We start from the raw sequence: 14,536 nt of genomic DNA, 5'->3' as shown, positions 1-14,536 counted from the left end.
CATAAAATATCCATAGTTGTTTAAACAAAAAACCGTTTTTGATTCTTTGGTATATTTGGCGGCTATGTAGTATTTTTTCGTGTGACCAGAATATTAAGCCAGCTGTTCTCTTTGATTTTAAGTTCGGTTTTTTTTTTGCTCTACATTAAAATGGGGAGAGATTTTCGTCAGCGCAAATGAGAGAGGGCCGGGGACTTGAGAAGAAGCTTTTAACCAAATAAGCTCGGGCCAATTTTGTCGTTAGTCGAACGGACAACTCCATTGCATACGCAACAAATATCTGCGTGCGCGGGTCTTTGTATCTGGCAGTGTCTGTTTTTGTTTGTATACATTTCTCGCTAGGGGGGCAGAGCTTTAAACTACATTATTATCGTCATCATGCATATGCGGCGGAGTGCGTAGAGTACGAAATTCAATTTCCAAGTGACGAACAGCACTATCAGTTCTAAAATGAGACACCAATGCCAGGGCGCTTTCAAGCATTTGATGCGTCACTGGCCGCAACAGCATTCCAAGCAACTGAATCTCTTCTGTCGTCATCAAGCCCAGAACCATGCAGCCACCCTTATCCCCAAACACTTGCCGTTTCTCGCAAGAGGCAACAGGCAGGACTTGCTACTTAGCCCCAAATTTCTGCAGATGCGTATTTCGAAGCCCTACTCGAAGTTCTCCTCATACTTAAGCACAGAGCGAGCCATGGAGTTGATTTGCAATCTGGACGAGGAGGAACGGATTAACTTGCGCGAAGCCATGACCACGCTGGAAGCTGCGAGTAAGAGGCCTGAGGGTAAGTACATTTTATGAAATTGATCTTTTATTTTAAATAAATCTATGGGGATAGTGTTTTAATGCGTCGTCCTTTTGATATTCATTTGTCACAAACTTAATCGAGAGGTATGCCGTGCTGTTTAGCCTGTTCCTTCAAACACTTTCCGTACACTTCGGCGGCTGCGCAATGATCATCTGGCACACTGAGTGCTCCACAAACGGCGCCAATCTCATCGACGATTTTCATTTTGTCAGGGTCGTTCGCTGTATATTCCTTAGCCTTCACGCGTGCAGCCTGCGGATCTAACTTGCCATTGGCATTCATGATTCCCATCTTTTTCATGATGCAGGCTCGAAGGCACTTTCCCTCTTCCGTAGTGGCTGGTAGCTTTTTCAAAATCTCGTCGATATCGCTCTGGGCAGCACCCACCTCGGCCAAGCAATTATTCGCCTTTTCCATGAACATAGCCACTGCAGCCTCCTTGTCAAAGGCAGCACAGATGGCGAAGCCACCGATTGCGACCAGAGCGAGTGTAAGAGCGATGCGTTTCATTTTAGATATTTTCCACAATAATTGTTGACGTTGGGAGACTTGCTGGTTTTTATACAAATTTATTTATTTTCGCCAAACTCTATCAAGTGTGAAATAATAGTCTAGAAATTTAGCAGATTTGCATACTCTGTAATGTAGTAATTAATGCGATTACTAAATAGTATAATTATTTATACCCTGATCGCGACCTTCAGCCCAACAAAGCGTTCATTGTTGACAACGGATATTCGCCCACCAACTCGCAGTTGATCGACACACTCGACTGCTGCGGAATGGCTCTATATGTCTATCAACAGCCAAGCAAGTTCAGACTTTGCTCGAAGTTTGTACCATTGGATTTATTCCCATTGCAACACGTTCACACATGACCAAATGTATTACAGTAGGTGCTTGGTATCTTAAACGGGAATATTGAATATTAAAATTTCTATAAGTCACGGCTCAAACTAATATGCCTTAATAATAGTAATGCCATTATACCCAAATACATTAATCGTTGAAGTAAAAGGGGAAACGTTGGATTTAGTCATCAATGTATCGTTGACGTATATCACCGATAAATTTACATAACATTTACATTTTAGGAAACGACCTTTAAATAATAGATGTTTGTCAGATGTTTATTTACATATACTAATCTGGCTGAGGCTTATTTAAAGGCGCTGATATAATTCTAAGGATTATTTAAATAAAACTTTAACTCATTCGCAATAATTAACTATGAATACTTAAAAACGATTGATTATATAACATCGTTAGGTATTTTACTCTCTTATGATATAAGCAACTACTAAAAATGTGCATAGAAGGCTGTGTAAATATGTACATACATCCTTTAATATGCACAGGTAGTAAAAATCAATATACCTAGCCAATCAAAACAGCGAAAAGGTAATCCCACACGAAAGTGTGTTTCACGTCACACACCTGCAATTTAAAATTCTGCTGCCATTCTTATTCGATTTAAATGAACCACGTGCTTTTGTCACAAAGACGGTCCTAGCTGGAGTTTGTGGCTGTTTGTAGATAAGTCGTAAAAGAAGCAAAGTTAATGACACCACCAAGTCACGTTTCTCTAGTTCTCTCTGGATAAGCAGACTTATCCGTCGGTTCAAAGGCACAAATGATTCCACGAACAATAGCATCATTTGGACGAAGTTCAATTGACGAAGTTGAAATTACAAAGCTTCCTGTACTTGTAGGTCATATTCTACTCACTTTCTTAAACACTCTTACCACCCATGGCATGGCCTTCATGGCATCTGTCTGTTTATTTTAATGTGCAACAAAACAAATGTGAGTACAAACAGCGAAATACAAAGTTTTATAACCTCTAGAGTTTATTTACCAAATAATAATGCTGGAGTATAACGTTTAAGTGAAATTGCTCGATTAGGGCAAAATTAAAGACTGCTAAATTGTCTAATTACGCGAAAAATTAAACAAGGCTAAAAGCAACAGGCCCGCCTCAAGCTTCGCAGCCGTAAAAACTCCCACAAACATGCACACACAAGTACATTTTTAGCCTTCTCTTGCCTATGTGGGAAAGAAGTCCCTCATTTACAAGCCACCAACACATGTCCTTGTCGTATAAAATCGCATCCTACAAGTAGGCAACAAAATGTTTATGAGCCACTGATTGCTTTAAATGGCACTTAACGACATCAAGTCCACAGTGTACGTCGACACATGAGAATGTTTTTGTGAAAGTTGAGCTTTTATGCTCCGACTATTAGATGAGATAAATATTTGAAATGCTTAGACAAGCATTAAGCAATAATTAGCAAGAGCGATTGTTTAATATAGCTTCTCTGGAATATTAACCCAACAGTTCTAAAACTCTGCAAAGAAATAACTACTGAAATTTGAAGTTTTATATCCAAAAACAAGGAATAAATGCTAGAGTGGAGCGAACCCAACTCTTTAATACGGTTTAAGAAGAAGTGGAAAAGCCTGTGTGTAAAAATAATATACATATACATATGTATGTATGTACATACATATAATACATAAATATATATTGTGGGGTTATATTTATACAAGAAACAAATTGCATCCTCATTCATAATCACTACATCTGTAATCATTATTATTATATATTATATTATTATTAGCATATCTACCCATAAAAATATTTAGTTTATATGTATATTATATTATTATTAGCATATCTATCCATAAATACATATATTTAGTTTATGAAAACTATATCTATATCTCTATTTATGCTTAATTTTGCGCAAATGTTTTGTAATTATTGTAATTTTGTTTTTATTTGCACATTTATTCTATTTTGAAAACGATATCAACCCCCACCCACATCAAGAACTTACACAAAGCATCAACTATTGGTCCAACACTCTACAAATACGAAACTTTGGGTTATTCTTCCATGAAGATGGCAGAGGTTAAACGGATATGTCCTAGGAAGCTGTTCAACACTTTAACAATGTAGGGTAAAAATAAAATCAATAACTAATCCCTTCTTAAACAAAGAGCATACCTAATCAATTTTCTGCTCTCTGTAAATAATGTTATTTAATTGTAACTGTTTATTGATCTTAACAGCAAACACGGTGGAGGAGCCAACTGCTGGTGATTTGTGGACCAGTAAGTACAAGTATAGCTTAATCAAATGTCTCTATACAACAGACTATATAGAAGCTAATTATTCAATTTTTCAATGTCTTTTATTTAAAGTTTTCTTTGTGAACGCAGTGCCATTCTTTGTGTTTGGTTTTCTGGATAATTTTATAATGATTATAGCCGTAAGTATAATATTTGTATATTTTGTCCGCTTAATCTGCAATATTGTGCTTGCGAATAGGGCGAATATATTGAAATGCGTCTTAATACTATTATGACCGTGTCAACGATGGCGGCCGCTGGCCTAGGAAATGCCGTAAGCGATCTTTTAAGTATTGCCACTGCCAGCTATGTGGAGAATCTTTGTTTAATGCTGGGACTGAAACCGCCTAAACTTACAGCGGCGCAGTTTGAACTTAAAACAAGCAAACGCGTAATGAGTTGGGTAAGTATATACATTAATCCCATCTTTATAATATGCGTACAGTCGAAGGTATTTTTGGAGTTTCTAATACCATTGCTTTGAAACTCGACCAACAATATGAATATATTTTTTTTGTATTTTGCAGGGGCGGATTCTAGGTATTACTTTAGGATGTCTGCTCGGTATAACCCCTCTGTGCTTTGTATGAAAGGAAGATCATTAGGCGGAGGAACCCAACTGATATCATAAACCAACTAAAATAAATATATTTCCCTGTTAATAACTGTCAATTATTGTACCGCTATTTTAAATATCTACAACTGTTATTTCTGCAACTAAGTTAGCATAACTTGCTGCAACACACAAAGTACCTTTCAACAACTAGCTATGTATGAACCTACTATTAAATCCAACCGCGGTAAACGCAATCGTAGCGTATTTGTAGTATTATCGTGTTATCATAAATTCAAGGCTTAGTGTGGCATCAATTGTGAAAATAAAACAAGCTTTGATTCAAATTAGTTTTTTGGTAAGTGTCTGGTATTTTGGTTACCACGCTAGTATTTATTTAGTGTGACCAAACCACGTAAACAGCTGTTCTCGTCAAGTTGACGTTTGTTGTGCTCTTGTTCTTACTATTGCTGGGAGGGAGTTCTTGGATGCTGAAAAGGAGAGTTTTTCGTAAGTGCGAGTGGCCGAAGCTTTTCGTGAATTAAGCTTGCGTCCGCCGTAACGTTAGTCGAACGAATAATTTCGTTGCATACGCAACAAATATCTGTGTGCGCGGGTCGTGGGCGTGTGCGTGGCAGTTTCGGTCTTTGTTTATATGTATGTATGTATATATCAGTTTGTCGCCTTAAACAACATCATGCATATGCAAATCGCGTAAAGTACGAAAAACAAATTGCTATTGCTTGATACGTGTGTGACCAAACAGCTTAAGTGCGGCAGCATTTCTCGACACGTGCACTTACATTGTATAATAGTTTAAAAATAGCACCAAAACGTCATTATCTAAACAATCGCAACTAAAATGAGACAACAATGTCAGGGCGCCTTCAAGCAATTGGTGCGTCACTGGCAAGAGCAGCATCCCGGTCAACATAGTTTGTTTTGCCGTCGGCTAGCACATAGTCCCACCAGCTACTTCACCTGCACAAACAACAGGACCCACCTGCTGCTGCACAGACCCACCGTGTGGCAGCAGGATCAGCATAGCAAAACGTTCAGTCAGTCTAGCTTCAATCAGTCCAAGTTTAGCACACATCTCAGCACAGAGCGCGCCATGGAACTGATATGCAATCTGGACGAGGAGGAGCGAATAAATCTACGTCAGGCTATGGTCAAAATAGACGCTGAAAAGGAGAAAAAACAGTATGAAAGTGAGTATAAGTAGCATTTCCCCAAAATTATTAAAAACAAATAGAGGATATTATAAAAAGTTTACGGAGCTGCGAACCGCTTGTCATAGTTCTGTAAGCTATATTTAGCGGCCTGTTCATTTAAGCATTTGTCTAGTACTAGCACAGCTTGGCATTGGCCTTCATGATTGCCAGATTCATCATGATACAGACTTGAAGGCACTTTTCCTTGCTCTTTGATGCTGTCATCTCCTTTACAATCTCATCGATATCGCTGTAAGCAGCGCCCACCTCCCACATGAATTTATCCGCCATTACAGCCCTGTAAAAGGCGGCAAAGAATGCAATAGCACGGGTTGCGACCAGAGTGTGTGAGCCTAACACAATTGACAACTTTGATCCCTTCACGCTATTTTATACATCTTGCTAGAACCGAATCCATCAGCTGTCAAATTATAGTCCAAATATACTTGTATAAACATTTCGCAGTCTTATACTGATCATAATGCACCAATCACAGGCATTGCTAAGAACTATTTTTTCAAAAATACGTACCTACACTCACTCATACCATAAAACTGAGTCATAAAACGTTTAGCTCTGCTGAGTACGGACTCAGCCAATATGTTGGCCAAACACAGACAGACAGACAGACAGCCCAGTAGGCGCCAGCTCAGCTGAAGATTTTCCGTACATGTGCCGTTTGCTGTGCGTACGTGACTTACATACGAGTTTATCCAGGCCCAGTACCCAATAAACAGTTCCCTACGCAAAATTACCATCGACATAAAAAATTCGCCGAGATTTTCAATCCCTATCCGTGGAGCTCGACGCAACATGTGTGTTTTGCAATTGGCAAAATCAATAGCTATAATTTATTTACACTCGCAAATTGTTGATTTATTTTGCAACGTGTTGCTGGATTTACGATTACATGTGTACCTTGGTTGTACAAAAGATTTTGCACATGAACTTTTATCTAAAAGGTAGGAGAATATTGTGTTTTAGCTTTAATATAAGTATATACTATACCTATGTAGCATTTGTATACGCCTCTTTTTAAAAACACTTGCAATAAACTAAAAAATATATGTAGCATTTGAATGCAATATTTAAGAATTGCTACAACTTGTAATCCAAATATGTAGTACTTGTATGTATGAGCGTATTTGTGTTAAATATGTATATATACATACTATATATGTGTGTATGCTAAAGAAAGGCAACTCGTTCTGCTTTCAGTTGCTCATTAAAATTTAAGCAGCCCTCACCCGAGCAACAACAGCAAAAAAAATACGAGCTGGCTAAAACTAATGAAAGCAGCATGCGGTGCGGATTGTAAGGGGTTTGAACTCGTATGCCAAGTATTTCGCAAAGTTATTACTAACTTTTCGACTCGTTCTATTACGCCCAGCCGTTGGCGTCATCTGCGTTACACACTTTTTGTTTTCCTGTTAGGCTCTCCGTCAACACGCTGTCTTAACTGTCTGCTGATTGGGCTAATCGCAGTAAATTTTGTGTGTATACGCACGTAACTTGTTGCAGTGATAAGAGTTTTAAACGTTCACTTAAGTAGTGTCATATTATTTTCTTTTTCGTTAGACATGAGAACAAACTATGAAAATAAATTGTAAAATATCACTGAAAGTCGCCTAATACTATACATAACACCGATTGTAGAGGGACTTTCTATTGAATAAATCCAATCATCAACTACCAATTTCCTATACTTCTCACAAATACCATTACGAGTACATATTTGAACAAAATATAGAAATGGGCCTTGTGCCTCCATCTACTTACTTGACCTCAGCAATTGACACGATTTACCAGCGATTAGTGGTTTGTTTATGGCCCTGGGACCTAATCGCGCTCCTCACTTTGAAGCTTTAAACAGGCGGATAATTCAGCCCGTTCGTGGCGGTGCACAGAAACTTCAACAATGAGATTAAATTAAAATTCACCAAAGCTTTGCCATTTATTCCCAAAGCACTGCCTCTGCCTGATAAAGGAGAGCCATTTTATGGCTGTGGATGAAGGCAATTTATAACAATTACCAGCACCTATACGCGCCTGTGCTGCGCCCGAGCTGCACTGAAAGCAGGCCCAAATATTGATAAATTTGCGAAAAAAAAGGATATGCGGACATGTGTATACCACGCTCCGTATACGCAATGTATAATAAATTGACCCACACAGGCCAAAACGAAGGTCATGCATTGTTTTTCAACGCCACTACCATAGCAGACTACTATAGGATCAAAAATCAATAGACAAAAAAACACGAAAAAGTTATGGCTTCCAATAAAAAGGCCATCGCGTCACGCAACTGAACTCTAAACTCAGCTACGAGTATCTTTCTGAATCAATTTCAAGCTTTTAAGTGTGTGCGGATGCCACTATGCGAGTGCTGCTTAAATTTACGCCACGAAATTACGCAGTCAGCGCAAATACTTGCAAATAATGTGGAGCCCCAGTTCGGGGCATTCAACAAGAGCTAAGGCACGAACCGGAGCCACAGCTTTGTGCGCTGTGTGTGCCTTGGAAAGTCATAAAGCATGAAAAGTTGTCAGAATCATCAAGCCACACACAGACACATACATATATAGTAGGTACACACATATTTACGGATATGAATTGAAAATGCACGCTTAAGCTCTCGGATATTGTTTGGGATGCTACAAACGCGCCAGTGGCGCTCAAACGTGGACCCAGGAATATGTGGGATTTTCTCTTGTGCATACGAATTTCCTTGTTTATTCTGCAGATTTAAACAGACTAGTATAATATTTTGAGCTTTTCGTCAAATAGAACTTTTAGGACTATCACATTTATGGAATATAAATAAAAAGGCATGCAGCAAATGGCCAATTTAAATGCTAATGTGTCGGACAATAACATCGAGAACATAGAATAAATTGTATGCAAATGTGACATACTCTCAAAGCCAGAATATACATACATACATATGTGTAGATGCTAACGCTCTAATGTGTACGTACAAGCAAGTATGCTTTGTGGTGCCATGAAAGCACCTGCGGGCCTCAAACAACACTGCCGCACATGGTAATGTTTCCTGTTGCTTCTTCACGGTCATCAGAGAGCTTGCCTTCCCTCAACAGGACTTCGTCGCAGGTCCTTCATTGGCATAGCTTCTGACATCTTCGTGACTTCAAACGTGACAGGACGCCTAAAGTTGTAGTCACTGCCTACTTCAAGGCGCTCTTCTCGGGTGTGTGTGTACAACATGGCCCTGTATGTTTCAATTTGTTGTGGCAGCATCAACAAATGCCATATTGTGGCCCACAGCGAAAATCAAAGCTGGGGAAGGTCGTGCGCAGACTCACGGCCAATTTACGCCACAAAAATCTCCATGGAATTGGGGGAGCATGTACGAGTAAAATAAAACACGCACCGTTTAATGACAGCGACATGTGTGCTGTTTTCACCATGGAAATATTGCGATGGGAACATTTAACTTGATGTAGAATAAAAAATATAAGGTAAACAATACAAAAAAAAAATTGCATCAAAATTACAATAATATCTAATAACAAATCCGACTTGTTCTGTAAATTTCATTTACTCTTCGCCCTGCTGTTGAAGCGAAGAAAAGAAAGAGGAGTTACATTAATATAGCACCCGATGGGTGAATTTTTACTGAGCAGCAAGCAATAATTACCGTTATTTACTTATTTAATAAACAGCCCCCATTGACAACTGAATTGGTAATATATCATTCCTCCCTTTCCATTCATGAGAAGTCAACACTGCACTCAAAGTTCGTGAACTTAAAAACAATTTCGCTTTCACTTTTCAGTAATTATGGCATGTTTTAGATGTGCTGTCGGGCATAATGGCGTCAAAGCAACGCTAAGTGCACAGTTTACACAGACACACGCACACACGCGCACACGTAGAGAGGTGCGGCGCGCTAAAGTATGCTTTGGAAAGCGTCGTGTGTGTGTGTGGCAAAACATTAATTGAGTTGCAGTGAGTCGTGCAGCCCCACAGCGACCTTAACACCTACACACGCCACACCTACACAAACACCTAAACTGCACAAGCTCTGCTATTAAATGCTGCTCTTCTACTGTTTAGATTTTATGCAACTACAAATGCACTATACAAATAGTTCATGCCACAATAGCCTGTGTGCATACAATAGTGGCCATAAAAAGAGGCACACAATTGCTTTCTTCATAAGAATCCTCCCGTTCGTGCAGGAGTTCTTTGTTTCCACTATTGAAATGCTATTAATTGTAAAGTAATACGCAGATAACTACTACTTTATACTTTAATCGCAATACAAATAGGTTAGCTGCATGCAAGGAATCCATTTAACAACCAAGTTTTAAAGTTTTTCTATCAACAAACACTCAAAACAAGATTAGTTTCCCTTCTTCCATGCTCCCAACATATTTAATTGTAATGCATCCTTAGATATTCAAATTTTAAAAGATTTATTGCTGTTTTTCAATTACTTTTCTACCTATAGTATGTATGCGTTTAGCTTTAAGCTCTAAAGAAAATTATAACATTATTGATATTTCAAATATTATTATTTTTTAACTGTACATTTTAACATCTATTTGTAGTAATTCAATTATTTTCTTTTAATTGCATATACCTTTTCTGTTAAACTTAAAATGGCACTTAAAATTGCCCTATTCACATCAACACTTTTTGGAACAACTACACATCTACAACAACATCCTACACATCCATACATTGCAACACCTTGTGCCACACCACAAAGGTCAACTGGCCGTTAGCAGTTGGCGTACTCGGTTTGGACGTCTCTCCCATAAGCCAACACTCTTTCAGGTGGATCCCACCGGTACATTTTGTGCGATGCCCGATGATTGGCTGAGAAAGAAATTGGGTAAAATAAGAGTCAAAAGAATAGCCCAAAGCGCAATAATTAACACACTAACACTTTAAAATATTGCAATTTAAATTATTTAACATTTCCATTCCTATTTGTTTCTTCCACAATGTCCAGTGGAAACTGCCAGGCCACCTACAACGGCCGAGCTGGGAAGCAGTAAGTAAAACATTTAAAAAACTGACGCTGCGGAATTTTATTAATTGAAACATTTATTATTATTCGCAGTTTTCTTTGTAAACGCCGTGCCGTTTATTGTTTTCGGGTTTCTGGACAACTTCATCATGATTGTGGCTGTAAGTATAATATTTTCGATGATCAACTATAAGTGTTTGTAATCTTTTCTCTTTAAAATAGGGTGAATACATTGACTATTATTTGGGTCACTTCATAACACTCTCAACAATGGCGGCCGCTGGCCTGGGCAATACGATAAGCGATGTTTTGGGCATTTCAATGGCCACTTATGTTGAAAACGGTTGTCAGATAATTGGACTCCGACCACCAAAATTAACCCCCGCACAATTCGAATTAAAATCAAGCAGACGCGCGTCAAGTTGGGTTAGTATTTATTTTATTTTTTTCCAATGAATAATTCATCTGAATCGAAATGAAAATAGCTTAATCTTTTATTTGATTTTAGTTTTTTGTGTAAAAAATCTCCGTTCTTAGAAAACTATTTATAATTCTCTTTTGGTGCCGGGTATTCAAATTTGATTTAATCCTTTTATTAAATTTACAGGGGCGTATAATCGGCATTACCATAGGTTGTCTGCTCGGCATGTGTCCACTGTGGTTCTCAAAAGATGAGCCGAAGCCAGAGGAAGCCGAGAAAGGAGACTCAAAAAGTATTGCCTAATTATGGGCTAACTGCCGGTGTAATGGTTTAATTCAGTACTTAATTAGTGTAGCGTCAATTATGTTGCTGTTATATTAATGTGTCTTTTTATATTTAAGTTTACAACTCATTTACTCAATAGCCTGTTTAAATCCTACGACTTGCCTAATAACTATATTGTGAGCCATAATAACGAAAAAATATGAAACTCAGAGTACCTACTGACTAACTATTATTAACATAATGTACCTAATAATTGTACAAAGTCTTTATTGAGTTTGTCACCTTGAAGTACTGATTTCGACTGCACGCACGTCCCTAGAATTTATTAAGCGAATTTGGGCTAATGCTTTATAGAGGAGGCTTCAGCAATACTCAACGAAATATTAGATGAATGCATGTATAAATTGTTAGTGCTAGCATAGTGACAAAGTAGCTGCAAATGGTCCAATCAGATTATCAATATAAACGTACTTGTAAAACAAACTATGTGCAGAAATTAAATCAAAATTAAAAAGTACCCATATATGTATGTATGTGAGTAGAGTTTCATAGTGCGCGAGATATTAAAAATGCTTTACAGGTTTTACTCAGTGTGACATACTTCGGGTCAAAGTTTAGCATGTGTGTGAAACGTAGGTCTTATTTTATTAAAACTATTTTGATTAGAGCAAAAACAGCAAAAAAAAAAAAGCCAATATATATGTTTGGGCGATTATTACGGAATCATTTTTTGCGCACTATGGATTCTAAAACATGAAAGTAAACTGCCTTTCACGAATAACACCAAATTATCAAATATATAGTGATTGTCTTCTTCAAATTGTCCCACTGTAAAGTGCCTCTAACGCTTCAACTAGTACTCTTTCCACATGTATTCCAAAGCACAAAGTGCTGCTTTATATCAACAAGAAACTTTAGTAGGCAACATATAGTATGTATAATGTAAAAGTCCAAATTGTAGAGAGCTTATTAATAAAAGTGTACATTTAACAAGGAAATAAATCAAAAAGCTTCAATTTAAAATTTGTTTTGATGCAAAAATAAAATGTATTTTTTTGGATTTTGTTAGAAGAACTACAGCAATGTACATGGGAGCTTAGAAAGAGCTCATATTATACAGCTAGAGGGGCTTACTATGAAATGAACTAAGAGCATGCCAAGCATTTCCATTGAACCAATAACACCATCAACTATATCAACTTTGGCCACAGTTCAGGCCAACGCATTGAAAACGAGTTCTGCATCATATCACTAAGCAATTGCCAGATGACGGATACGTTTTGCGGAGTCCAATTAGAGTTTTGTCCAAATATCAACACATTTTGAGTAGAGTCACTGTACTCCGACTTGATGTTGAGCCAATGGTGCACAACGTCCTGCTGATCTTGCGCGGCTGGATGGTAGTTTTGAGCCGGAGAAGGATAGCGCATGCTCTCTTCATTCCGAGTCCTTTTCAGTTCATTCAGTCTTGCCTCCTTACAGAATTGTTGCTCCAGTTTTAAGAGTTCGGCTTCCACGTTCAATGCTTGGCAACTTTCATTTGACGCGAGATTACCGCTTATGATAATGCTTGAGATAGTGCCATCATCGCTGCTGACGATGGGTGCAGCCTGGGTAGCATTGGATGTGGGTACTGGAGTGGAAACCGGGGTTGTCAGGGGAGTTGGCGTCGTCGACGATGAGCTCGAAACCGGCCTGCGGTACCACAATGTTCCGGGTATCTGACTGGCTATGAAGAAAGCGCCCGCTATGGTTATGACGCTAGCCGCATAGCTTAAGGCCAACACCAGTAAATTATTCAGCATGAATTTCGCAAGCGTAAACGAGGGCAGCAATTGCATTAATTCGCTGTAAGTTAGCCAGCCACGTCGCAGACCCTCCTGCTGTGCCAATGTACGTTCCACGCTGCTAAGTTTCTTAAAGAATTGTTCGTTCGATATGTAAATGTTCCAGTCCTAATCATATGAATCATTAATTAACATAATTAACAGGTATGATGCAACAACCAACTTACAATCGCAGACAAAAACTCCAGTTCCATTGCTTTAATCCTATCCTCGCTCATGTGACCCTGTTTCGTCCAGTCTTCCAGATAAAAACGCTCATCGTGGCCCGCATAAAATTTAGTCGAAATCATCTACATATATTAAACAAGAAAACAACTTAAATTGCAATACGTATAATGAGCACTTTTAACACAGAATGTTGGCCATATTGTATGCATATTTGTAAACAAAGTACGACTTCTTATCACCATTCTGTTTCGAGTCTTTAAATTAAATAAATCATGAGTTCGTCGTAGGGAATATATGTATGTTCATATACGTATGTATTAAGAATGCCACACATGCATATACACATGTATATGCTCATAGATACATGCTGGTATGCATGTTTGAACGAATATGTGTATATTAAAGAGTGTGCGTGCACTCAGCATATAAATATTGTACATACGTATGTGTTATTTGCGGTTGAGACAATTATCAATCAACAGGTTGTGGTTATGGACGGAGCTCAACCAAATCTATGTACATATGTAAACACATACATATGTATTTAACGGCAGATATGTACATGTATTCATATGTGTTCAACACATTACAATACCACATGATTAAGATGATTACTCACCAAAGACACAACGAACAGCTCCTGTGGCGTGATTCTCCTAGCATAACCAGGATCAATAACATTTAAGCGATCGAGATATATTAATGCCATTATGAGAGAGCATGGTGTCGCATGCATTTTCCCTGCAGTTATTTTCGACAAGCGATTCAGAGAAAAAGAATAATGCGCTTGTGAAAATGAAAATGCTGCGTATTCAGCAAGTGGGCCAGAAACCTCCATATCTTCCTCGTTGCCCACACCATAGTAAAGGGTTTTGCGTATACGGTCGATGAAGTCTTCATGCTGCATCACCTAGAACGTTAATTTTTAGAGTTATATTAAAAGTTTACTTTTGAATTAGAATTTTTACCTTTTTAGAGTTTGCGGTGACGTATTTAGTACGTCCCATTGCTACAAGTTTTTTTTTATGGCTCAGCAAATCGCGAAAATTGCTATTCACAAATAAACGTAAACAGCGCTGCCAACGTACTTCAAACAAACG

General features: G+C 38.2%; 4 protein-coding genes across 5 annotated transcripts; 2 read left to right on the top strand and 2 right to left on the bottom strand.

Annotated features, from left to right (window-relative positions):
- Positions 1 to 279: 279 nt before the first annotated feature.
- LOC115626189 (transmembrane protein 65-like) lies at positions 280 to 4,776 on the top strand. Its single transcript, XM_030521468.1, has 5 exons — positions 280 to 787; positions 3,890 to 3,931; positions 4,022 to 4,089; positions 4,149 to 4,352; positions 4,477 to 4,776. Exons 1-5 carry the CDS (start codon positions 451 to 453, stop codon positions 4,537 to 4,539), a joined length of 714 nt encoding a protein of 237 aa, XP_030377328.1. The 5' UTR covers positions 280 to 450; the 3' UTR covers positions 4,540 to 4,776.
- Positions 793 to 1,562, bottom strand: LOC115626190 (general odorant-binding protein 28a). Its single transcript, XM_030521470.1, has 2 exons — positions 1,510 to 1,562; positions 793 to 1,448 (listed from the first exon to the last, which is right to left on the bottom strand). Exon 2 carries the CDS (start codon positions 1,319 to 1,321, stop codon positions 884 to 886), a length of 438 nt encoding a protein of 145 aa, XP_030377330.1. The 5' UTR covers positions 1,322 to 1,448; positions 1,510 to 1,562; the 3' UTR covers positions 793 to 883.
- Positions 4,777 to 4,984: 208 nt separating the features above from the next.
- Positions 4,985 to 12,437, top strand: LOC115626188 (transmembrane protein 65-like). Of its 2 annotated transcripts, XM_030521466.1 has the most exons (6): positions 4,985 to 5,713; positions 10,452 to 10,577; positions 10,698 to 10,739; positions 10,809 to 10,876; positions 10,938 to 11,141; positions 11,323 to 12,437. In XM_030521466.1, the coding sequence occupies exons 1-6, from the start codon at positions 5,365 to 5,367 to the stop codon at positions 11,437 to 11,439; spliced, it is 906 nt and encodes a 301-aa protein (XP_030377326.1). In that variant the 5' UTR covers positions 4,985 to 5,364; the 3' UTR covers positions 11,440 to 12,437. The 2 variants fall into 2 exon arrangements, with proteins under 2 accessions (XP_030377326.1, XP_030377327.1); XM_030521467.1 differs by lacking the exon at positions 10,452 to 10,577.
- LOC115626187 (protein CNPPD1) lies at positions 12,438 to 14,496 on the bottom strand. The gene is made up of 4 exons (XM_030521465.1): positions 14,405 to 14,496; positions 14,056 to 14,346; positions 13,436 to 13,558; positions 12,438 to 13,376 (listed from the first exon to the last, which is right to left on the bottom strand). The coding sequence occupies exons 1-4, from the start codon at positions 14,441 to 14,443 to the stop codon at positions 12,612 to 12,614; spliced, it is 1,218 nt and encodes a 405-aa protein (XP_030377325.1). The 5' UTR covers positions 14,444 to 14,496; the 3' UTR covers positions 12,438 to 12,611.
- Between the last annotated feature and the right edge of the window lie 40 nt (positions 14,497 to 14,536).

The sequence above is a fragment of the Scaptodrosophila lebanonensis genome, unplaced genomic scaffold (assembly GCF_003285725.1).
Source record: "Scaptodrosophila lebanonensis strain 11010-0011.00,11010-0021.00 unplaced genomic scaffold, SlebRS2 tig00000080-arrow-pilon, whole genome shotgun sequence".
Classification (NCBI taxonomy): Eukaryota; Metazoa; Arthropoda; class Insecta; order Diptera; family Drosophilidae; genus Scaptodrosophila; species Scaptodrosophila lebanonensis.
The sequence above is the reverse complement of the archived record's forward strand: the minus strand, read 5'-3'. Positions and strand labels throughout refer to the sequence as shown.